Here is a 24970-nt window from a genome sequence, read left to right as displayed (position 1 = left end):
GCGTGTGTGTGTATGTGTGTGTTTGTACATGTGTGTTATCAACATATATATCAGGGCAACATTTCAACATGGTGAACTTCACTATGGATGGCAACTGATTAGGTCAGGCCACTGCAAAATTTTGACAATAACCATACGCCTCATCTGAGTGATGCAAGGAAGCCTTTACTCTCTCAGAGAATAATAAATATATAAAAATGAGGCCAGGCATGGTGGCTCAAGGTTGGGCATGGTGGCTCACACCTATAATCCCAGCACTTTGGGAAGCTGAGATGAGTGGATCACCTGAGGTCAGGAATTCGAGACCAGCCTGGCTAACAGGATGAAATCCCACCTCTACTAAAAGTACAAAAATTATCCAGGCGTGGCAGCAAGCACCTATAATCTCAGCTACTTGGGAGGCTGAGGCAGGAGAATTGCTTGAGCTCTGGGATGGAAGTTGCAATGAACAAAGATCATGCCACTTCACTCTAGCCTGAGCAAAAATACACTGTTTACTATGTATTGTTCTAAGAACTTCTTCCATTAGGTCAACTCTATGAGAATTTGTTTTTTTAATCTAAGTTTACAAAAGTAAAACAGAAAGTCTGTATTTCTCACTCATACAAATAAGATAGTAAGAGTCAGAGACAAGGACTGAAACAAGGAAGTTCGACTCCTGAGTCTCTCCAAGAACAAAAAGGTAGAGACAGTGTTCCTATAGATACAAGGAACAGGTATGTTTAATCTGTTTAGTTTTTTTCTAATGCTGTCTGAGTCAGCTTGTCTCAAAATGTAGAGCACAAAGGTGGTGAGCAGCTGCAAATTCACTCTCAAAAGGAATTCTTATGTGTCTTTGAAATAGTTTTCTCTGAGCTTCACAATTAATACTGTATATAATTTTATTTATTTATTTATTTTTGGCAAACTCATGAACTTGGGAACTCTGATGTTCCCTCAAATGTCAATAATTAAAAACATTTTACATGATAAATCTTTTCACTAAGCAATTGAGAAAAGTGATTTACAGAACACAATTTTATTTTTTATTTTTCTCCCAGTTGTCAATGGCAGGCACTCCATGTAGAAAGAGTATTGATCCAGAGTGTGATTTTACAGAGTACTGCAATGGAACCTCTAGTAATTGTGTCCCTGACACTTACGCATTGAATGGCCATTTGTGCAAGTTGGGAACTGCGTATTGTTATAATGGACAATGTCAAACTACTGATAACCAGTGTGCCAAGATATTTGGAAAAGGTATTGCTCTTTCTTTCATATTTCTTTTACCTTAAATTAGCATCTCTCTGTAGAGTACATTATATATCACACAACTCTAGAAGTGGAAGAACTTGAACCAGAAGATTAATAAAAATTAAATTTTATTTAAAGAAGGCTAGTTTTTTAAGAGTTTCTGAGATTTTCCAAGAATAATACCACACATTATTTTTATTTTAGTTTGATTTTTGTTTTCGATGTTTAGCCAACTGGGCGAAAATCCATGTCTACAGCTGATCATCTATGTAAAGATTAAAATAGTTAATCAGTAGATTATAAAATTTACATAATTTCCCATTACTCCCCACATTCATTATCTAATTTTAATGGCATGAAGCTTACAAGGCTTGGAGTGAATTTCATTTAAAAAATTGTATTTCCTAATTGAGGAATAACTGCTAAGATAATGGTGGTCTCAAGCCAACTGATCAAAATTCATTTTTATATTTTGTTTTTCAAACAGCTTTGAGAGTAATTCTAATAAGACTTGTGTATATATACTTGCTTTTCTAGTGAGCAATTATTCATAATATCCAAATATAATTTTGCATTTTTAGAGGAATTAAATATAAACACATCAAAATTACCCAGAGAAATGCATATAAATACAATTATTTTCTAGTTGAGTAAAGGCGGTATACCAAAGTTCAATTGTTTGCCCAGTGGTAAGCTCAGGAATATAATTTATACCAAATGACATGGTATATGATCCATCTTGTCTTCCTAATTATTTGAGTAATAAACTTCAACCAAAATTCAACAAAAGCTGCAGAACTATGATTTCTTAAATCACAAGTCAGTACTATTTTCTGTGTGCTATGTTTCTAGAATGCTACTTTTTATGTGTGTTTTGTTTTTTAAATACTTATTTCTATTTGAATAATATTACTTGTTATTTTAACAGGGTTTAAAATATCTCTTAAAAGTAAAATTAAATAATAATTTCTGTAAGGTTCATTAAGGAGAGTCTATATTCTTTTATTCTTCAATTAAAAAAGCCTTCAACCTAGAATTGGTTTACTTGACACATGATATCTTTTTGAGTTCTGATTGCAAGAGGATGTTTAGGAAAATGTTGTGTATTTCTTTCTACATGTTCTGGGATCTCCACAAAACTAACATGAATGCATCAAAAATGTCATCTTCTGATGCAGTGTTTTGTTCATCCGTTAATTCATTCATCTCCCATTTTCTCTTTGATTCATTTACTTAGCTTTTTACTGACAGGCATTTTTCTTTTGTTACCAAAAACCATAGGGCAAAAGTCGACCGCTTAAGGTAGTATATTATATAGGACATGTTAACTAACAAGTAGTTACATTAATTTTGTGTTCTTTTATTAAGTAAATTTTAACTTTTAAAGAAATGTTGAAATATAAGTAGATTTGCTTATTCAAAATTTTACACTGAGTGTCTATATGCAAATAGCCTACAATATTCAACCAGATGGACATTGTCACATGATTATTGTACTCATGAAGCTTACAACCAAGAGAAAAACACAGTAAAAGAAAAGAAATATAAAACCTATAGCTATGTTTCTTGCATTAAAAAAAATAAAAAATGCTAAAAGAAAATTAAGGTTTGGAGAACTACAAACCACTGCTCAAGGAAATAAGAGAGGACAAAAACAGATCAAAAACATTATATGCTCATGGTTAGGAAGAATCAATATCATGAAAATGGCCATACTGCCCAAAGTAATTTATAGATTCACTCCTAACCCCATCAAGCTACCACTGACCTTCTTCACAGAACTGGAAAAAACTACCTTAAACTTCATAGGGAACCAAAAAAGAGCCCGCACAGCCAAGACAATCCTAAGCAAAAGAACAAAGCTGGAGGCATCATGCTACCTGTCTTGAAATTATACCACAAGGCTACAGTAATCAAATGATACTGGTACCAAAACAGAGATATAGACCAATGGAAGAGAACAGAGGGCTCAGAATTAACACCACACACCTACAGCCATCTGATCTTTGTCAAAATTGACAAAAACAAGCAATGGGGAAAGGATTCCCTGTTTAATAAATGGTGTTGGGAAAACTGCTTAGCCATATGCAGAAAGCTGAAACTGGACCCCTTCCTTACACCTTATACAAAAGTTAACTCCAGATGAATTAAAGATTGAAATATAAGACCTAATACCATACAAACCCTAGAAGAAAACCTAGGCAATACCATTCAGGACATAGGCATAGGCAAGGACTTCATGACTAAAACACCAAAAGCAATGGCAGCAAAAGCCAAAATAGACAAATGAGATTTAATTAAACTTAACAGCTTCTGCACAGCAAGAGAAACTATCATTAGAGTGAACTGGCCACCAACAGAAGGGGTAAAAATTTTTGCAATCTACCCATCTGACAAAGGGCTAATATCCAGAATCTACAAAGAACTTAAAAAAATTTACAAGAAAAAAACAACCCCATCAAAAGTGGGTGAAGGATATGAACAGACACTTTTCAAAGGAAGACATTTATGTGGCCAAGAAACATATGAAAAATGCTCACCATCATTGCTCATTAGAGAAATCCAAATCAAAACCACACTGAAATACCCTCATCTTTTAAAAAAGAGGTTAGAGAGAGATAAGGAGGGCTTAATTGAAAAGCTGAACTCTATCGAAGTTTGAATTCCTAATGAGGCATATTTTTCAGGATTAGGGCTCTATATGGGTGAAGAATGGGACCTACACTTGGAACAGAGACAACTGAAAACAGGACCATCCTAATTTTAAGCCTCTAGGATTCTTTGGGTCTATTGAACCTATAGAATGGTCTAGTTCTGATTTTTCCTCTGTCTTCTTCATAACATGAAGTATATTTTCATCAGTATCTTCCCACTACCCATCAAGGCCACCAGCTGAAAATAGAGAAAAGACACAGATAATAGAGACAGGGATGTGATGGACTTTATAAAGCACAAAAGAAACTATAGCCCAAAAAAAGATTTGGTCCCAGCCAGTATTTACTGACAGAATCATTGAAGTAAACACGGGACTGAATTCTGAGAGTGCTTGATCATGAGATTGAATGGAGGAACACAAGATGGGATAGGGGAGTATTTACTGTTTTGGAAACACTCTCCCAAAGAACGGCATTTAACATACTGGCATGGATACTAGAAGATTGTAAAATCTTTCTACTAGGATGGCTTCCAGTAGCCTGGAAAAAACATGATGACTCACCCTAAGTGAAGTTTAAATGACAGAATTGCCATAGCAGATAGTGGAGAAAAAAAGGAAAGGGCTCAGGGAAGTGGTAATACTGCAATCTGTGTACTGTGTATTTAAGGCCAAATGACTAGGCCAAACAGAAAAGCCCAAGGACATATGGAATGTGCTAGAGAAAGGGATACCATATTTACCATAAATTTCCCAAAGCTGACCTCCTCTATAGGCCACAGCAGGGATGCCACTATAGTAGTACACTCACTGGTAGCAATGGATGTGATAATATCTTCAAAAATCAAGAGCAGATAGCAGTGCTTAACTACCAGAAGCCAGATGAATAGTGTTATTGTAATAAGCAGTAGACACACAGTAGTAGACATGGGTACCTTCCCTACCAAGTGTTAGGGAGAGAGTTTATACAATACAATTTTTCTGTATTCTATGAGAAGTCAATGAGGGTACTACTCAATTTGTTCCATTAAAGGAAATGTATAAAAATAGATGACCAGGAGTTTGTGGAGAGTTGTCTCAGTAAATATCTCAATTTTATGTCCACATTCTGAATCTAAACCAATTTTCAGAACCAAAACTCATTGACTTAAGTGGTGGCAAGGGCCTTAGAAGAAAATCCCCATAACACCTTGGCAAATATACATGTTAACTGTTCCTCCAAGTGCATGATCTTTTTGAAATTAGAGTTTCCTTAGTCTGTTACTGATAAACATTTAATTTAGATTAAGAATGATAACTCAACTGTCACATTTGCATTTTAAGGTGCTCAAGGTGCTCCACTTGCCTGTTTTAAAGAAGTTAATTCTCTGAATGAAAGATCTGAAAACTGTGGTTTTAAAAATTCACAACCATTGCCTTGTGAACAGAAGTACGTATGTAGAAAATGATTGTTTCTTTGGATCATAAAAATTATGTATTTTTATCAAGAGACACTAAGGAGTAATGAACATTAAATTTTATAACATAACAATATTTTCAAATACCAATGCATATATTTTTTCTATACAATTCAGGATTTTCTATTTTTTTTTATATTATCCTAAAAATGACATTGGACAATAAAGGCTAATACTTAGTAACAGAGAAAGAAAATGCTCATACACTTTCAGAAATCAGAACTGCTACTCTATATTGAGACTTCAAATGAGGTTTTGTATTAAGCCTATAAATAGCAACAATCTTAAAGCAAATCTCAGGCTTTGATTTTTAAGACATAGGATTGTTGAGAAGAAGAAAGTTTTTTATGCTTTTGTTGATTGTGTCCAAAACAGCAATATTTAAAGCATGGAATTATATATTAATAGCTAAATTCAGACTATTGGGACATAATGTTACTATAATCCATGTAATAAAGGGATTCATGAAATCCAATAATCTAATCAAAGAAGAGCCTACCCCGTAACGAATGTTTCCTTAATGTTATCTTCCTTAATTTCATTGAAAATTAAAGAATCATAAACATTTATAACAGAGCCAGATTCAAAAAATTAGAGAATGGGAGTAACATTAAAATATTAGATACAATTAATTCAAGGAGAAGCAGAGATTTCTTTTAGTCTCGAAGACATAACCAAGGAAAAACATAAAATCCTTAGGTAAGCACCACACTCAGTATTGTTCAAAACAATATGGCTCCTTTATGAAGATGAGAAATGGATGAAGAAGGTATGCAGTAGGGTGGGGCTAAAGTAGTATCCTCCATCACCCTTCTCCATACATGAAATTATCATGGGTTATATATGCTGTGGAGAGGATACAGAGCTTCCCGCTTGCCCCAACACAGGAGGATTAGTACATGGAAAGAAGAAAGATGGAATCACAAAGAAAGTACTGATGGGTGGGGATCTCAGGAGGAGACCCTGCATAATCAGCCACACCTGTTGGATATTAATACAGGGCACCAGGGGTCAGCAGTCTGAGTTATGCCACAGCGGATCCTAACAAAGACAGAAGACAGTGACATGGCAGCCATATTAATCTCTCTCCCTGATGTTCAGAGGCACATCTGCTGCCTTTCTGATTATTCATGACAAAAAGATAAAGAAACTTGGGAGAAATTGTGAAAGTTAGCAAACATGACTTCTTTGGACTTTGTCTTATTTGATAATAGTACATGGATTTTCCTGAAATAAAATCATTAGATTAAACTATAATTGAATAGCATACATCATCTGATCTAAACAGACTGTGATTCCTTTTCAGAAAAGAAAAAATAGCTCTAAACATTTAATCATAAATGCAAATTTTTGGAAAATGGACTGGGGGGAAGAATCTGTACTCGGTAGCCAGACTAGAAGTATACGTACATACTATGCATGTCTAGTTTAGAATACATTTATAGAAAGAGAGCAGAGCCCAAATCAAAAGAAATATCGAGACCTGGTAAAGTAGAAAAGTTATGCTGGAGGAGGGACAAGAGTGGAATGCAATTTAGGTTTCGGCTCTTAATCTCATTTTAATCTTTACTTCTTGATGTAATTAAGCTTATTTTTCTGACACTGAAAAAACCTCAAATGGTCTTTTAGGACAAATGGGTAAAATTCTCTAGGAGGAGACTTTTGATGTAATAATAATGACATGTTCAATAGACACATATCAATGGCTAAAAATGATTATTTTCATTGAGGATGGTATTTGATAATTAAACTTTAATAATTTCAAGTACAAAAAATGACATAGATTATTTTTCAGAGCAAAGTCTAGAAATACTGTTAGCCTCATAGAGAAGCTAGTATTTTACCCAATGATAGATTACAAATGGCAAAATAAAGTGTCTGTGGGATAAGATATAACCTTTGGTATGTTTGTGGCATGGAGGGGATGTAAAAGTTATTAAATTTTTAACAGATAAGCTTAAATATACTGGAAATATCTGTATGTTGGGAGAAATTGTGGATCAAAATGAAAAGTGTGTATACTGCCGAAATGTACTGTCTAGAGATCTGACAGGAATGATAGGCACAATTTATTGTGCAGAAAAAGAAATGCAATGAACCGCTCTCAGCAAATTTTGTGTAATAAGTGACCAGAATGGCCAAGCTACATCAAAGCAGGGCAAGTGATTAATTCTCCCAGAGTGTGGTAAGATATGAATGCTCTAAGACAAGGGGAACCTAGAGAACAAAACTGGGCTCTGTAATAGGAAATGAAGTCATGTTTTCACATCTGAGTTAAGCACATACATTTCAATTTTGCTATTCAGACAGTTGTATTTAGTTGTAGTACACCATAGAATAATGTTTTAGTTTGGTGTTTTTCAGGTGTTATACTATCAATTAACAGTATTTATGTTACCATCTATGCATTATCTGCTTGGAACTTGTTATCATTAAGAGATAAACTGATAAGGAATTTTTTGTTTTTCATATCCAGGGATGTTCTCTGTGGAAAATTAGCTTGTGTTCAGCCACATAAAAATACTTATAAAAGTGACGTTCAAGCCACAGTTTATTCATACATTCAAGACCATGTATGTGTATCTATAGCCACTGGGACCTCCGTGAGATCAGATGGAACAGACAATGCCTATGTGGCTGATGGCACCATGTGTGGACCAGAAATGGTAACAAAATGTGATAATTTATATTCAGCTGTGTTAAATTATGTTAATTATCAGATGCTGCATTCCATAATGACTATCATAATTATGTTGAATGGATTTAAACCTTGTGCTGGCATTTATTTCCCATGTGATATTTAAATGATAATTAAAACAATCCTAAGTTATCCAATTACATTGCTTTTTGGATTAAGATATTATCAGTCCTTATGTAAAAAAGTACATATGTGTTTTAAACACAAGATTTTATTAAGTGACATCTGGTAGCTTTAAATTATAAAATGTTAATACAAATTTTTCATTGTTCCTTGCTTCATAAAGATCATTAATTGACTTTACTTATTTCTTAAATTATTTGCTTTGTATCTGATCAAAATATAAGTATGTGAAAGGTTTGGAAGAACCAAACAAAAATCTATACTAGGAAACACTGCTATAGTGAGTATACAAGCTCATGTGTGAATACATGCATGAATATATATGAACACTTATAGCTATAGAGTCATAATATAAAAAGAGGACAAAAAGGCTTTGGGACTTGGTTAATCTTGCAATATAAAGGCACATGTTCCAGAAAACATGGCATAAACATAAAACAAAACCTAGAAATGGAGGATGAGTTAGTCAATTGTTATATCTCGGGTTAGCAACCCTAACTCCTTGAAAAACTTCTGTGTGGCGGTCTGCTCCTGAAACAACTCAGTGATCCAACTTTCTGTCATTCATTCCCCTGTGTAATCCCTTCCTTTGCCTGTGGGCTGCATCTAATGACTTGCTTGTAACAAATAAAACAGGGCAAACGCTTTGGAATGTCACTTACAAGATTAGAGGCTAGAGACAAGAAAGAAGGTGAGAAAAGACAGTGACTTCTGTATTGCATGGACTCTCTCCCTTGCCTTCTCAAATTGCTTACTTTGTTGGCACAAGCTGCTATCATGGAAAATACCATAAGGAAAGCAATTGTGGGACAGTGAAAATCTGAGGCCCTCAGTTCAGTAGCTTGTGAGGGACTTAATTCTGCCAAAAACCACTTGAGCAAGCTATAAAGAGGAGCTTTGCAAATCAGACTAACACATGCGACAACAGTCCCCGATAACTAATAACAGCTTGATTTCAGCTTGTAACAGACTGTGAAGCAGAGAACCGAGATAATATGTGCTTGAATTTCAGACTGACAGAAACTATGATATAATAAATATGTGTTGTTTAAGGTCATTGATTTTGATGATAATTTGTTATGCAGCAATAGATAGCTGATGCAGATTTGACACCTGGAAATATGGTGCTGCTATAACAAATACCTTAAAAAGTGGGAATGAGTATAGAACCAGGAAGTGGGTAGAGACCAGAAGAATGTTGAAGACCAAGATACAGAAAGCTCACATTGCCTGGGACAGACCTTAAGTACAACTCTGAACTTTGAAGACCTGCCTGTTAAGGGCTCAAGTGGTAGCTAGGAGTAAATTACTGAAAAATGGAGGAAGTAAGGTTCTTGCCATTTAGTGGCAGAGAGCTTAGCATATTGTCTTCTACAGTATGTGGAAAGTAGAATGTGTACGTAATAAACTTGGTGATCTAGCTTCTGATTCCTTCTAGCAGCTTATAATATAATATGAAATGAAAGAACTTCAGAGAACTGTTAAATAAAACATAACCATTGATGATTTAAATTCTTAGCCTCTCCAGACAAGAGTGAGACTGTAAAACATTAATTAGTTAAGAGTTCCACTAGATTAGTCAAGATCAACTCTTAACTAATGCTCTACAGTAAAAGACTCAGTGTTACTCAGTTATACAAAAGTCCTTCAAAGAAAGAAAGGTTGTGCCTCACATTTAAAAAAACAGGGCATCTAGAAACTTCAGAGCTTTGTCCTTCAGCCATCTCACAGAAGCCCAAGATAGAAAATGGTTCATTTCAAAAATATTTTTGAGCATGGATTTTGTTTAATGTAACAAATCCCAAAGAGATTCATGGGAGGCCCACAGTTTTTGAGAAACTGCCCATAAAGAGAACACAAAATGAAAAGAGACTATAGAACCCCCAAAATTCCACTGAGAGGAGGCAGGCTGAGACAGCTGCTCAGAGGCAATCACATGCTACCGGTCCTGAAAATGGAAGGAATACTTAGAGAGTCAAATAAGAACTGAGAAGGCAGAACTGAGAGCCGGAAGAGATTATTCACAGACCTTGAAACCCAATCAAGGAACTCCCAAGATATTTCAGAATTGCTAAGGACCAGTAATTCCTCTTTAGTGCCAATCCTGCCCCCTACCCTCCGCCAACACACAAACACACACACACACACTTTGAATTAAAATATCTATAGTTATTCTATGCCTTTATTACCATTATATATTGATGGGGTTAGGAACAGATTACTCTCTAGTGTCAAAGATCTATAAATGGAGCTATACTCAAGGAAGTATACCCATGAACTTAATCCATAGCTGGAGTTAACTCAGATGAAGAAATAGGCTTTGAACTGATGCTATAATGAAATGAGAGTGTTAGAGAGCTTGACAATTAATGTGGTTTTTGTGTGTAAAATATATATAACATTAGAAGATGAACCGTGCTACTCAGCTTTTAAAATACTCTCCAATATCTTATCTTCTTCTCTTCAGTCCCTTTATAATACTCATTCCCTACCAACCATGTGAAGGATGGACATAGTGAATTGCTTCTAACAGAGTATGGAAAAAAATGGTGGAATAAAACTTGCAACATTAGGTTATAACAGGCAGTATTTTCCATTTTGTTCTCCTGCCCTTCTTTATTGCTTACTTGCATGAAACAAGCTGCCATGTTGAAGAGTAATACATGGGAAGAAACTGAATATGGCCACCATCCAAAAGACCTTGAGAAAATGATAACCACGTGACAAATTGGAAAGCGTATTCATTTTAGTAAAACCTTCAGATGAAATTGGTTGGCGTTTTAGGACCAGACTATGCAAATATCTGAAGCAAAAGACCAAGCTATACCATTCCCAGAATTCATTGCTGGAAGAATTGAGCAATGAAACTGAGATAATATGTGTATTGTTTCCTTTTCCTAAGATAAACTTCTAAGAGTGCAATTTCTGATTTGCAAGATAAGTATGTTTTTGGTTCTATGATAAACTGATATAATCTTTGGTTGAGTGGCTATGCCATTTTTCATTTCCACCACCAGTGTGTGAGTGAGCACATTTTCCACCTCCTCACCAGCATGGTATTATCACTACTTATTATTTACTAATTTTTGTATGTGCATAGTGATATTTGCATTCTTTAATGGTTAACTTTATTCAACATTTTTCCTTTATTCATATAATCAACTTATAGGTCATCAGCGTATCCTCCTGTGTAAAGTATCTGATCATATCTTTAGCCTATTTTTAATCAGATTGTCTTTTTTAAAGTTCAATTTTATTGTTCTTTAAATATCCTAAAGGCAAGATGGCAAATATTTTCTTCTACTCTGTACTTTGTTTTACTTACTTTTTTTGGTTGAATTGTATATTTAATTTTATTTGATATACAAAAACCACTTTGAAACACCAAGATGGGAGGATCACTTGAGCTCAGGAGCTCAAAACCTGCCTGGGAAACATAGCAAGACCTTGTCTCTAAAATAAATAATAATATTTTTAAAAATTAGCCAGTTGTGGTGGCACATACTTGTAATCCAAGCTACTTGGGAGGCTGAAGCAGGAGGATCTCTTGAGCTCAGAAGATTGAGGCTTTCACACCACTGCACTCCAGTCTGGTCAAAAGGGCAAGACCCTGTTTCAAAATAAATAAATAAATAAACAATAAGTTGATGAGTTTAGAGATAATTATACAAATGATCACTACTTCCATATTGTAAGCTATTTATAACTTCCAAAAAGTTTTCCCAATCTTTTATTTATTTACCTACTTATTATTGTTACCTTTCTCACAGAAGCATTTAACATTTGGCCTACCCCCTAGGAATTGTTTAAGTGTATAATACGTTATTGTTAACTATATAAACTGTGACATACAGTCAATCTCTAGGAATTACCTATCTCAGATAACCAAAATGTTTTAACTTTTGATTAATACCTCCCGATTTCTCCCTCCCCTCAGTCCCTAGTAACTACCATTCCAGTCTCTGCTTCTGTAAGTTTTATTATTTAAGATTTATCATATAGGCAGTATCATGTAGCATTTGTTTTTCTGTGCTTGGCTTGTTTCTTTTAGCCTATTGTTCTCCAGGTTCATCCATGTTGCTGCAAGTGGCAGGAATTTCTTTTTTAAGGCTAAATAATATTCCATTGGATGTATATACCACATTTTCTTTATCCATTCATCTATTGATGGACATTTAGATTAGATTGCTTCCATGATTTAGCCATTGTGAAAAATTTTACATTGAAGAGGAGAGTGTGGACATCTCTTTGGAATCCTATTCCTTTGGCTGTTTACTCAGTAGTAGAATTGGTGGATCATATGGTATTTCTATTTTCAGATTTTGAGAAGCGTATGTACTGCTTCCTATAGTGGCTATATGAATTTATATTCTCACCAACAGAGTACAAGTGTTCCTGTATTGGTTAATATTAGGTGTCATCCTAATTGGATCAAAAAATGCCTAGATTGTAGTAAAGTATTGTTTCTGAGTGTGTCTTTGAGGGTGTTGCCTGACGAGATTAACATTTGAGTCAGTGGACTGGGAGCGGAAGATCTACCCTCAATGTGAGTGACAGCCTGACTAGAACAAAGCAGAAGGAAGAAGGTAGGATAAGCTGGCTTGCTGAGTCTTATGGCCTTCATCTTTCCCCCATGCTGAATGCTTCCTTCCAACCTCTGCCCATTACCTAGTTCCAAAGTTGCTTTCACATTTTCAGGTAACTTTATAGTAATGCCTCATTTCTCTGGTACCAATATTCTGTATTAGTCTATTCTCACATTGGTATAAAGAACTAACTGAGACTGGGTAATTTATGAAGAAAAGAGGTTTAATTGACTCACAGTTCCACAGCATGTACAGGAGGCCTGGCTACGGAAGCCTCAGGAAACTTATAATCATGGTGAAAACCAAAGGGGAAGTAAGCACATCTCCACATGGCTGGAGAAACAGAGATGGAGGGGGAGGAGAGAAGAGAAGAGAGAGCTGAAAGAAAGGGGAAGTGCTACACACATTCAAACAACCAGATCTCATGAGAACTCACTGTCACACTATCACAAGAATAGCAAGGGGTTAATATGCCCCCATGACTCAATCACCTCCCATCAGGTCCCTTCTCCAACACTGGGTATTACAATTCAACATGAAATTTGGGTGGGGACACAGAGCCAAATCATATCAGTTCCCTTTTCTCCACATCTTCTCCAACTCTTATTATCTTTAGTTTTTTTGTTAATAGCTATGCTTACAGGTATGAGGTGATATCTCACTGTGATTTTAATTTGCATTTTTCTAATGATTGATTAGTGATTTTGAGTATTTTTTCTAACATCTATTTTTCTGATAAATTTCTATTTATATACTTTGCCCAATTTTTAATCAGACTGTTTTCTTATAAATATGTACCATTTGTATATATCAATTAATTGTATGTCAATTAATGTAATTCAGTGCATGTATACAATGTATAATGATCATACCTGGCTAATTAGCAAGCTCAACACCTCAAACTTTTAAAATACAAAAAGTAACTCATGTTAGCAAGAATGCAGAGAAAGGGTAACTCTTACATGCTGTTTGTGAGCATCCAAATTAGTACCGCTATTATGGAAAATAATATGATGTTTCTTCCAAAACTAAAAATAGAGCTACCATGTGATCCAGTAATCCTACTACTGGATGTTTATTCAAAGAAAAGGAAACAAATATGTTGAAGAGATTGTTACACTCTTATGTTTATTGCCACACTATTCACAATAACCCAACTGTGGAATCAACCCTCATTAATGGATGAAAGGATTTTAAAAAATGTGGTACATACACACAACAGAATCATTATTTAGCAATAAACAAATGAATTCATGTTATTTGCAGAACATGGAGGAACCTCGAGACCATTGAGTTAACTGAAATAAACCAAGCACAGAGAAATAAATACCATTTATTCCTATTCATATATGAATGCTAAAAATCGTTTCTTTTAATTTTTAAGCAATGATTTGGAGTTTTTAATTGTACAATGCTTCTCCTTTGTTAATTTTATTTCTAAGTTTTTTTATTGTATTTTTTCTTTTCTCTTACAATTTGGATATCTTTTTATATTTTGCTGAATTGCTCTGGCTAGAACATCTGATATTTGCTCAATATGAGGGACAAAAGTGGGTTGACATATGCAACGTATAATTTATAAGTTGGTTTCATGCAGATTTGAGGAAATAAGAAGTAATTTTTATTCATGTTTAGTATTGTTATATTGTGAATGACTTAAACAGATTTCATGGTGACATTTTGAAATAAAAAAGAAGCTTACAAAGTCAGAAAAAAGTAGAAAAACATAAATGAGGCAAAACACCACATACCCAGGTGATTATTCATGACTGTATTACCCATTTTGACATAATAAAAGTTTTACAAGAAATAAAAATAAAGTTAAATGTTTTTCTTGCCACATTATTCTGATGAATATTATGACAAAGATTCATGATAATTTATGAATTATATTTAAAACCTACACAAAATTAATACTGTTCCAATTTCTGAGAGGACAAATTATTAACATGTAATCAATTATTTATATCAAAATATTAGCATAATATAGAAAACTCATATGATGAGTGTCTCAATCCAGTTGCAGCTATAAATATCAAAAACCAAAACTACATGTAATCCTTACAGAAACCATGTCAAGGTAAACACCGTCAGAGTTTTTGCTTGCAATTACTTTATTGTTTTGCTTTGTATATTAACATAAATATTAATATGATTATTATTATCTTAATCATATTAATAACCATATTAATATTACTAAAAAGTCTTTCAACTTAAGCATCATTTATGCATATATATCAAATTATTAATTTTTTTTCTTGTTTATATGACATTTGTGAATTGTAAAATTTTTGTTTTGTTTTAGTACTGTGTAAATAAAACCTGCAGAAAAGCTCTTTTAATGGGATATAACTGTAATGCCACTACAAAATGCAGAGGGAAAGGGGTAAGTCACTTTTGTATCTGAATTGCGTGTTATTGTTGTAGGTAGTTCAAAATAAACATCTATTTATAAGGATTGAGGGTCTAAGTTATTTTAACTTGCCTAGATCAAATAGACTAATACAAAGAAAAATAACTTACCTAATTTCAACACTATGTAACATATTAAGTGAATTGCATCAGATATATATTGAACTATAAGCACTCACAACTTAATTAGTAATATGTTTAAATAAAAACTTTTTTCCTTAAACACAAATTAATGCATTTTTACTTATATTATGAGCGTACTGTTTTTCTCCCACATACGTTTACTAATTAAGTTATATGAGTATACAGTATTTTACAAAGTATATTTAAAAACATGTTGATATGTCAGGGAATATTTTTATTGTTCTTGTGGAGAGATTTCCAATAGAAAATGCAACTTCATGAAAAAAGCTTTTTTATTTTTTCTGATTTGTCTATTTTAATCTGGTAATTTAAATTTGTTACTTTCATATTGCATTACCATTTATTAAAATTTATAATGTTAGAGTTTTAAAAAATTATTTTCCTAAAATAATATCAGTACATGCTATAGTCAACATTATAAGAGTAACCTCAAATTCACCAGAATGTATCAATATTTAATTCTATAATTTCTAAATTATTTGGATTCAGAGAATATAAAATGCTACTACATTATCAGTAATTTGCTATCAGTTGTTGACCAAGAAAATAGCCACATTTTAATGTTTTGTGTTTTTTTCCTTTCTGTGATTATAATTTTGGCTTGAATTTTTTACTTCCTCTGTTATATTTTAGTTCTTCAGCCTTATTTATTTTTTTTTATAATATCTCAACACAAAATTATACATTGTCAATTTTTGCTACCATGTTTCATTGGGCACACAATTGTTTTCTTAATATATTATTATTTACATTCAGCCATTGTTTTATGTCTACTTTTTAGATTTTTTTGATAAAACCTCTTACTATGAAATATTACATTCATAAAGGAAATACATAAGGTATAGCTTCCGTATTTATTTTAATTTATATATAAACGTGTTATATTTTGTAGTTAAAATGTTTAAAAAGAAAAACTACTTACAAACATAATTATAAGTTAATAGAAATCTTACCGAATCTAGGCAAGTTTGCATAGACTCTAACGACATCTCAATAGACAGCATTATCATTTATCACTCTAGATCAATTTTATTAGCATGTAGGTGAAATGCCATTATTCATGAAATGTTGTTAATTATAATAGTGTTGTTCTCTTTTTATTAATGATATACTTTTCATTGGTTGCCATAGACATTTATAATTTATTACCCTGAAAATTAGTAATCTAAGCATCAGTATCAAGAAGTTAAGAAAATAACAGAATATTAAATTTAGACTTTTATGCAAGTTGCCATATAAGTGGTGGATATTCTTGCCTTGTCCTTATTATGAAAGAAAAATTTCAAGACTTCACACTTTACTATGATATTTATAGAATATTTTTAATGATAATTTTCAATTTCAAATAATACTTTTATTTCTAGTCCAAGTGTTTTCTATTATGGATAAATGTTAAATTTTATCAGACTTTTCTGAGCATTTATTGACTTTATGATTTTCCTTTTTAATCTGTTAATGTACAAATATGTTTATTGATTGTTAAAATAGTAAACCAACTTTAATTTCCAGAATAAAACCAACCATGATCTGCTTTTTTTCCATTTTTGAGTATTTTATTTGATATTAATGTTTCTATCTCATGAATTTGATTGTTTTATATCTTGTACTTAATGTTTCTGATTTTGTATCAAGGTTATGCTATTTTGATGGTGCTTCTTCATGATATATTTTCTATAATTGCTTTTAAAAAATTAGCAGACATTTTTCAGATCAATGTTTGGTTTACATAAAAACAAGCATCAAGTACAGTGAACTACCATTTATCTTTTCCCTCTCCCTCCCCGTTGGCCCTATTATTTTACATCTTTTGTTAGAGTGTTGCACTATGATTCCTGTGCTACTATTTATACATTATTATTAACTACAGTCTATAGCTTACATCGCATTTAACTCTTTTTGTGTGTTCTATGAGTCCTAAAAATATACGGGTCTTAAAAAGTATATGGGTCTTAAAAATATGTTTCCATTATTACAGTTTCATACACAATAGTTTCACTGTCCTAAGAATGCTCCGTGATCCACATATTTAGCTTTTCATCCCTTTCCATAAACTCCTAGAAGCCCATGATCCTTTTACTGTCTCTTAGTAATATTTGTTAAGAGTCCTCCATGTCTTTTCATGGCTTTATGGCTTATTTGCTTTTATCATTGAATAATATTCCACTGTACAGATGTATTACAGTGTGTTTGATCATTCATCTATTAAAGGACAATGTAAGTTTCTTTATTTTCAGTTCTGGGCAATTGTGAATAATGTTGCTATGAACATTCATTTACAGGTTTTGATATGGACTTAAGTTTTTAAATCAGTTGGGTAAATACCAAAGAGCATAACTACTGAGTCATATAATAGCAGCATGTTTGTTTAGTTTTGTAGAAAATTATTCAATTGTCTTTCGAAGTGGGTGTGCCATTTTTCATTCTCGCTAACAATGAATGAAAGTTCTTGTTGCTTGGCATCCTCACCAGCATTTGGTGTTTTCAGCAATTGGTGTTTTAAGGATTCTAATTATTGTTTAGTGGTAATTCAATGTTGTTTTAATTTGCAGGTCTCTAATGACATATGATGCTAAGCATCTTTTATTACTCTTATTTTAAATATGCATATCTTCTATGTTGAAGTGTCCTAATTTTTTGCCTGTTTTTTAAAAATAAATTCCCCATTATCCCCTTCCCCCAGCCCCTGGTAACCACTATTCTACTTGAGGTTTCTATGAATTGACTACTCTAGATACCTCATATAATTGGTGTTATACAATATTTTTCCTTGTGTCTAGCTTATTTCACTTAGAATGATATTTTAGAAGTTCATCCATGTTATATCATGTAGCAAAATTGTATTATTTTTAAGCTGAAAAATATGTCATTTTATGTATATGTCACATATTTTTCATCCATCATTTGTCAATGGATGTTTAATTTGCCTCTACCTTCTAGCTGTTGTAAATAATATTGCTATGAACATTGGTATACAAATACCTGTTCAAGTCCCTGTTTTCATTTCAATCCTTTTGGGTATATACCCAGAAGAATTTCTGGAGCATATGATAATTCTATTTTCAATTTTTTTTTTGGAAGTACCATATTCCTTGCCACAGTGCCGCCAACAATGAAAGCACAAGGGTTCCAATTTAGGGAGATAATGGTTGTATGTTCTAGCCCTTCACAACTCCATTTTCCAAACCCCACATTTCAAGAAAATGATAATAATTCTGCTGTTTGTCTACTAAAAATTGCCCTTACTACTGTCAATCTGGAGTTAACACTTCTAAATGTGCCCAACTGGAAAATGCCTCTTTGAAAAAGGGACAATCATTGGTTTGAAATTATCATTCCTTAAAGAGCTTTCCAGTTTCACTTGTTTTTTATAGTTTTTCAGCTTAGTTATTGCATGTTGAAGTATTCTAAAGTTTAATAATGTACATGATATTCATTCTAGGTTCCCAGAAGTTTCCAATATTTACTTAAGTTGCTAAAAAATTTATGAAGAAAGACTTCAATTTTATTGATTTATTTTTTATGTCTAATTATATCATGTGCTTTTTTTTCTATTAATATCTTACTTCAGTGAATCATAGTAGTTAATTTCCTAAAACTGAATTATCTTTTAATTTCTAGGATAAATTCTCTTTAGTTTTGATTTATTATTTTTTAATATTACACAGTCAGATGTGTTAATATTATGTATGATATATAAGAATTTGTGTTCTTAAGTATACTGGTATGTAGAATTTTTGTGCTAATATGAGATGTTTTATGATCTTGATATAAAAAAATGCAATACTTATAAATCACAGTTATTTATCTAATAACTGGACCACATTTATACTGCCAATTGAATACAAGTATGCCACAAGATATTGAGTCTGATGGCCCACAGGTAATGAGATTAGACATAGAATAAATATTGTTGCAGTGAGAAGCCCATCCAAGGATCTTCAAGGAGTGACAAAACAGAGCAGAATGTGATAATGGGAGCCTATGGCCTCATAGGCAGCATTGATGATAAGAAAAATCTTGAAATTTCTGATCTTTCCCAATGAGCTAAGGATATCTGAAGAAGTACACAACAACCTGTGCATTTTTCTCAGAAATTAATTGTATTATGTATGTGAACAAGAGAGACAGGAAGGTGACAGAGAAACATATTTTCTAAAAACTCAGAGAGTATAGGGTGTAAAACAATGTGAAATGGGGGACTGAATTGGCCAGAATATTCTTTCTGTGTGTGACTTTTTCCACTTTGATAACATTTAAATTACCTACGATGTGATTTTTCTAAAAGTGCTTGTGTATTCTAGAAATCAAAGAAATAGCATTGCTTGGAAAATGACATTGAAAATTGATTTTTAAAAAAATCACATAATCACAAGAAATTTTAACATTAAATTTATCAATAAATAACAAAGAATGCTGTTGAAGCTTAAAATAATTTTAATTATCACAAATTTTTAATGGATGTACAGTAATTTCATTTTATAATCACTTGTGTAAACAGTTTTCTCATTCAGGATTTTGCAGAGCTTATTATTAATATTTTTTAGTCGGGATGTGTGTGACAAAGTAAACACAAAATTTAATATGAGAACATTTACAAAGCAATTTTCTCAATGAAATTTTTTCTTATATGTAGAACTTTTAGGTAAATATAATAGTAAATATGTGTCCCAATATTTTGCAGTTTATCTTCTTATACAATTATGTAATCTAATGGATATTTACTAAAAATAAGTTATCCCATGCTCTTTTTATTTACCTAATTGGTATATTATAAACATTAATTTCTGAGTGTAATATGACATGAAAAATTTGGATTATAGAGTGATTTGGGACACTTTGTATATTTTATTTATATGATATTGAGAAGGTTAAGTGATGTAAATATATTTGCTTCCAAAATTTTTGCTCAAAACTAATAATTTGGACCTGCTGTTCATATAAGTTGTAGATAATTGATTATATTTTGAACTTTTTTCCCTACCAATTATTGACCCATATGAGTTAAAATTTATTCCAATGCAAGTGTGGTTTATTTATATTTTATATAAAAATCAGTCATTTTATCCATCTTTTAATTTTTTTCTAAAAATATACATATTTCTGATATAGCTTATTGTTCTTATTTTTGATATGCTCATTGTGATATATTTTTGCTTGTATTTGCTGATATACATATTGTTTTATTTCCTAATTTTCACTTATTAATACATTGTGATAATCTTTGCATTTTATTAATTAAGATGCTAGCTGCTGTTCCTTACATTATATGCTCCTTATTTCTTATATTTCACATTTAAACATTTCTTTTTTTATTTTTAAATTAATTATGAATTAATTTTTAGCCTTTATTTTAAGGTCAAGGGCACATGTGCAAGGATGTGCAGGTTGGTAAACACGTGTCATGGGGATTTCTGATACAGAAGCCTAGTATTCATTAGTTATTTTTTCTGATCCACTTCCCTTCCCAATCTCTGCACTCAGGTGGGCCCCATTGTGTGTCATTCCCCTCTATGTGTCCATGTTTTGTCATCATTTAGCTCCCACTTATATGTGAGAATGAATGGTATTTGGTTTTCTGTTCCTGTGTTTGTTGGCCAAGGATAATGGCCTCCAGCTCCATCCATGTCCTGGCAAAGGACATGATCTCTTTCTTTTTTTAGGTGCATAGTATTCCATGGTGTGTATGTAGCACATTTTGTTTATTAAGTGTATCCTTGATGGGCACTTAGGTTGATTCCTTGTCTTTGCTATTGTGAATAGTGCTGCAATGTGCATATGCATGCATGTGTTTTTATAATCGCATGAGTTCTATTCCTTTGGATATATACCCAGAAATAGGATTGCTGGGTTGAATGGGATTTCTGTCTTTAGGTCTTTGAGGAATCGCCACACTATCTTCCACAATGGCTGAACTAAATAACACTCCCACCAATAAGCATTTCTTTTTCTCTACAACCTCTCCAGTATCTGTTTTCTTCTTTTTACTTTTTAATAATAGCCATTCTGACTGGCATGAGATGGTATCTCATTGTGGTCTTTATTTTAATTTCTTTAGTAATCAGTGATGCCAGACTTTTTTTTTTTTTTCATATGACTGTTGGCTGCATTTGTGTCTCTTTTTGAAAACTTTCTATTCATATTATTTGTCTATTGTTTAATTTTTTTTTTTTTTTTGGTAAATTTGTTTAAGCTCCTTATCAAATCTGGATGTTAGACTTTTGTCAGAATCATAGTTTGTAAATATTTTCTCACATTCTATACGTTGTCTTTTTACTCTGTTGATAGCTTCTTTTGCTGTACAGAAGCTCTTTAATAATATTCCATTTGTCAATTTTTGCTTTGTTCCAACTGCTTTCAGCATCTGCGTCATGAAATCTTCATGAGTGCCTATGTCCTAAATGAGTTTGCCTAGGTTGTATTCCAAGGTTTTTATAGTTTTCGATTTTACTTTTATGTCTTTAGTCCATCTTAAGTTGATTTTTGTGTATGGTGTAAGGAAAGGGTTCAGTTTCAGTTTTCTGCATATGGCTAGCCAGTTATCTCAGCACTATTTATTGAATAGAGTATTGTTTTTCCATTACTTGTTTTTGTTGTGAGGCATGTTCCTTCAATACCCAGTTTACTGAGAGTTTTTAACATGAAGGGATGTTGAATTTCATCAGAAATCTTTTCTGAAGGAAATTGAGACACACCCAAAAGCATTCAAAAGATTAACCAATCAAGGAGTTTATTTTTTGAAAAAAATTATAAGATAAAATAGACTGCTAGCTATACTAACCAAGAAGAAAAAAGAGAAGATTCAAATACACACAATCAGAAATGATAAATGGGGTATTGCTAGTGACAACACAGAAATACAAATAACCATCAGAGAATATTATAAACACCTCTATGCACATAAAGTAGAAAATCTAGAAAAAAATGGATAAATTCCTGGACACATACACTCTCCCAAGACTGAACCAAGAAGAAATTGAATCACTAAGCAGACCAATAACAAATTCTGAAATTGAAGCAGTAATAAATAGCCTACCAACCAGAAAAAAAAAAAAAAGCCCAGAATTAGATAGATTCACAGTTGAATTCTATCTGAGGTGCAAAGAAGAGCTAATACCATTTTCACTGAAACTATCCCAAAAAGTTGAAAAGGAACTCATTCTATGAGGCAAGCATCATTCTGACACCAAAATATGGCAGAGATACAACAAAAAACAAAAATTTCAGGCCTATATCTTGCATGAATATTGATGTTAAAATCCTCAACAAAATACTGGCCAACCGAATTCAGCAACACATCAAAAAAGCTTATCCACCACAATCAAATAGTCTTCATCCTTAGGATGCAAGGTTGGTTCAACATACGGAAATCAATAAATGTGATTCATCACATAAAAGAACTAAAGACAAAAAGTCATGATTATCTCAAAAGATGCAGAAAAAACTTTTGATAAAATTCAACATACTTTTTATTTTTTATGTCATTTTTAATTTTTTATCTTGCCATGACTTGCCCTAATACAAAGAAAATTCTATATTGTGACTTCTGTTTTGGCCCTAGGGACCCTAGTTACCTAGGAATTTGAACATTTGTTTCCTTTTCATTTGTCTATTTCTAGGCCAGCCTTAAATAAAACTTATTTCTCCTTGCACATCCAATTAAGAAGTGACCATTTTTGCACTTGTACATACCCTTTATCTTAAACCTCTAACATTTGGGGTTTTTTTTTGGCAATTTTGGACTTGAAGTTCCTGGTATTATAAGGGATTATATGCATTATGTTAATTCTGTTTTTTAAATTATGCTACAGTTAAAAGTGTAATATATTTAAATTTGCTATCCCATGTCAAGTGTTCTATCATGTCCTTGTACTTTCATTAGAGGGGTAGGGTACTGGAATAACACCTTGTCAAAATATATAGAAAAATATACATGTGAGAAAAATGCGTTCAGAGACCTTGATATCAAAATGTGAAAATGATGGTCTTCCACATAAATGACAGTTTTTTGTCTAAGAATTATCATATTTTGATTTACCTTCAAACTTTGAAACTCTGTTGTACTATATACTGTTGCTTTTAGTCTTATCAGGGAGGATCTGATGCTATATTTAGACTCTTTACGCTGTACAGAATATGATAAGATTACCTTTTGTGCATGTGTGTTCTTAGAGTTATTGCCAGCAAGTGTCTAAGGTTTGTTCTTCTCTGTTTTTTTTTTTTCTATTTGACAGCCAATTATTACATATTCTCCAAAATATCACATTTTTCTTTATTTTTTAAAATTGTATTATTTATTTGGTATAGCTTTGCTCTTGTTGACCATTTCTTTTGACGTTAGTAAAATAAAACAATAAGATCTTTTGTTGTATTCAGGTATTTAAATAAATGTAAATTAATTCAGAAGAGGATACAGTTGTGGCATAAGTTAAAAAGGATGCATAAGGCCAGATACCCTGGCTCACACCTGTAATCCTAGCAATTTTGGAAGCTGATGCAGGAGGATTACTTGAACCCAGGAGTTCAAGACCAGCCTGGGCAACAAAGCAAGACTCCCTTTAAAAAAAAATGCATGTATGATATTCTGATTCTAATTTAAAACCTTTATATTAAAATATTGTACACTAAATATTCAACAACAAAAACATGTACATATAAAATAGAACACTACTTCATGAATTCAGGGCTATAATTCAAACTCACTTTATTGAAGTCTCTTTTGATATATAGAAAAGAGGTAATCAATTTCAATAAACTGTATAAACAACTTAGCAAAATGAGTATAAATGGACAGGACACAATAACTTTAGGACAATTATAGGGAATACTCACACTATTGAACATTATGAGTCTATTTTTAAAAACGTGATATGAGAATAAGCTCATAGTATATTGTTATGAATATTATTTGGCAAAAATCTATTGATGTGTGTTTGAGTTTGTGGATGTGGGTATATGTATTTATAAATTCATTTGATACATATGAATGAAACACAACATCTTTAGCAGTTGGAAATGGGACTTAATTAGTTACTGAGGAATTTGAGTTCTATACACTTTTATTGTTTGAATTTTGCAAAATATGTATTCGTTTAGTTTTAAAATGAAAATTAATACTAATTGAAATATTAATACAAAAAGCATGAATAATATAGAAACATTGTCAAATATTAACTTTTAGCAATGCAAGCTCATCATAAAGTTCGAATTGATTGTTGATTTTTAATATTTGCTTTGCATGTATGTTACTTTATTTTGGAAAATATATTCACTTAAAAATGAAATGCACATCATTGACCAATAATGTCAAATATTGAAAAGGGGCTAGGATAAAGAATTAAAGTGACTGAGTCAGCTGATGTTTCTTTTATCACAGTATTTTGTATAGACATTGGAGTGCATGAATAGAAAATGTCCAAATGGGCTGGGCACAGTGGCTCATGTCTGTAATCTTAACACTTTGGGAGGCTGAGGTGGGCACCCTGAGGTCAGGAGTTTGAGACCAGCCTGGACAACATGGTGAAATGGCGTCTCTACTAAAAATAGAAAAATTAGCCAGGCGTGTGGGGTAATCTCAGCTACATAGGAGGCCAAGGCTGGAGAATCACTGGAACCTGGGAAGCAGAGGCTGTAGTGAGTGAGCCACGATTGTGTCACTAAACTCCAG

At 32.6% G+C, this 24970-nt stretch overlaps 1 protein-coding gene across 7 annotated transcripts in view; it reads left to right on the top strand.

Moving 5' to 3' along the window:
* ADAM18 (ADAM metallopeptidase domain 18) overlaps window positions 1–24970 on the top strand; it is a 107165-nt gene that overhangs the window by 63255 nt on the left and 18940 nt on the right. For 6 of the 7 annotated variants that reach the window (XM_032288136.1, XM_032288135.1, XM_032288130.1 and 3 more), the window contains 4 exons: window positions 1041–1239; window positions 5210–5315; window positions 7820–8009; window positions 15056–15136. In XM_032288136.1, the coding sequence (XP_032144027.1) occupies window positions 1041–1239; window positions 5210–5315; window positions 7820–8009; window positions 15056–15136 (576 nt within the window). Of the gene's footprint in view, window positions 1–1040; window positions 1240–5209; window positions 5316–7819; window positions 8010–10805; window positions 11475–15055; window positions 15137–24970 lie in introns of those variants that run through there. The other variant, XM_032288132.1, reaches the window with a different exon arrangement.

The sequence above is a fragment of the Sapajus apella genome, unplaced genomic scaffold (genome assembly GCF_009761245.1).
Source record: "Sapajus apella isolate SASKATOON/1434 unplaced genomic scaffold, GSC_monkey_1.0 scaffold21, whole genome shotgun sequence".
In the NCBI taxonomy this organism is placed as follows: Eukaryota; Metazoa; Chordata; class Mammalia; order Primates; family Cebidae; genus Sapajus; species Sapajus apella.
The sequence above is the reverse complement of the archived record's forward strand: the minus strand, read 5'-3'. Positions and strand labels throughout refer to the sequence as shown.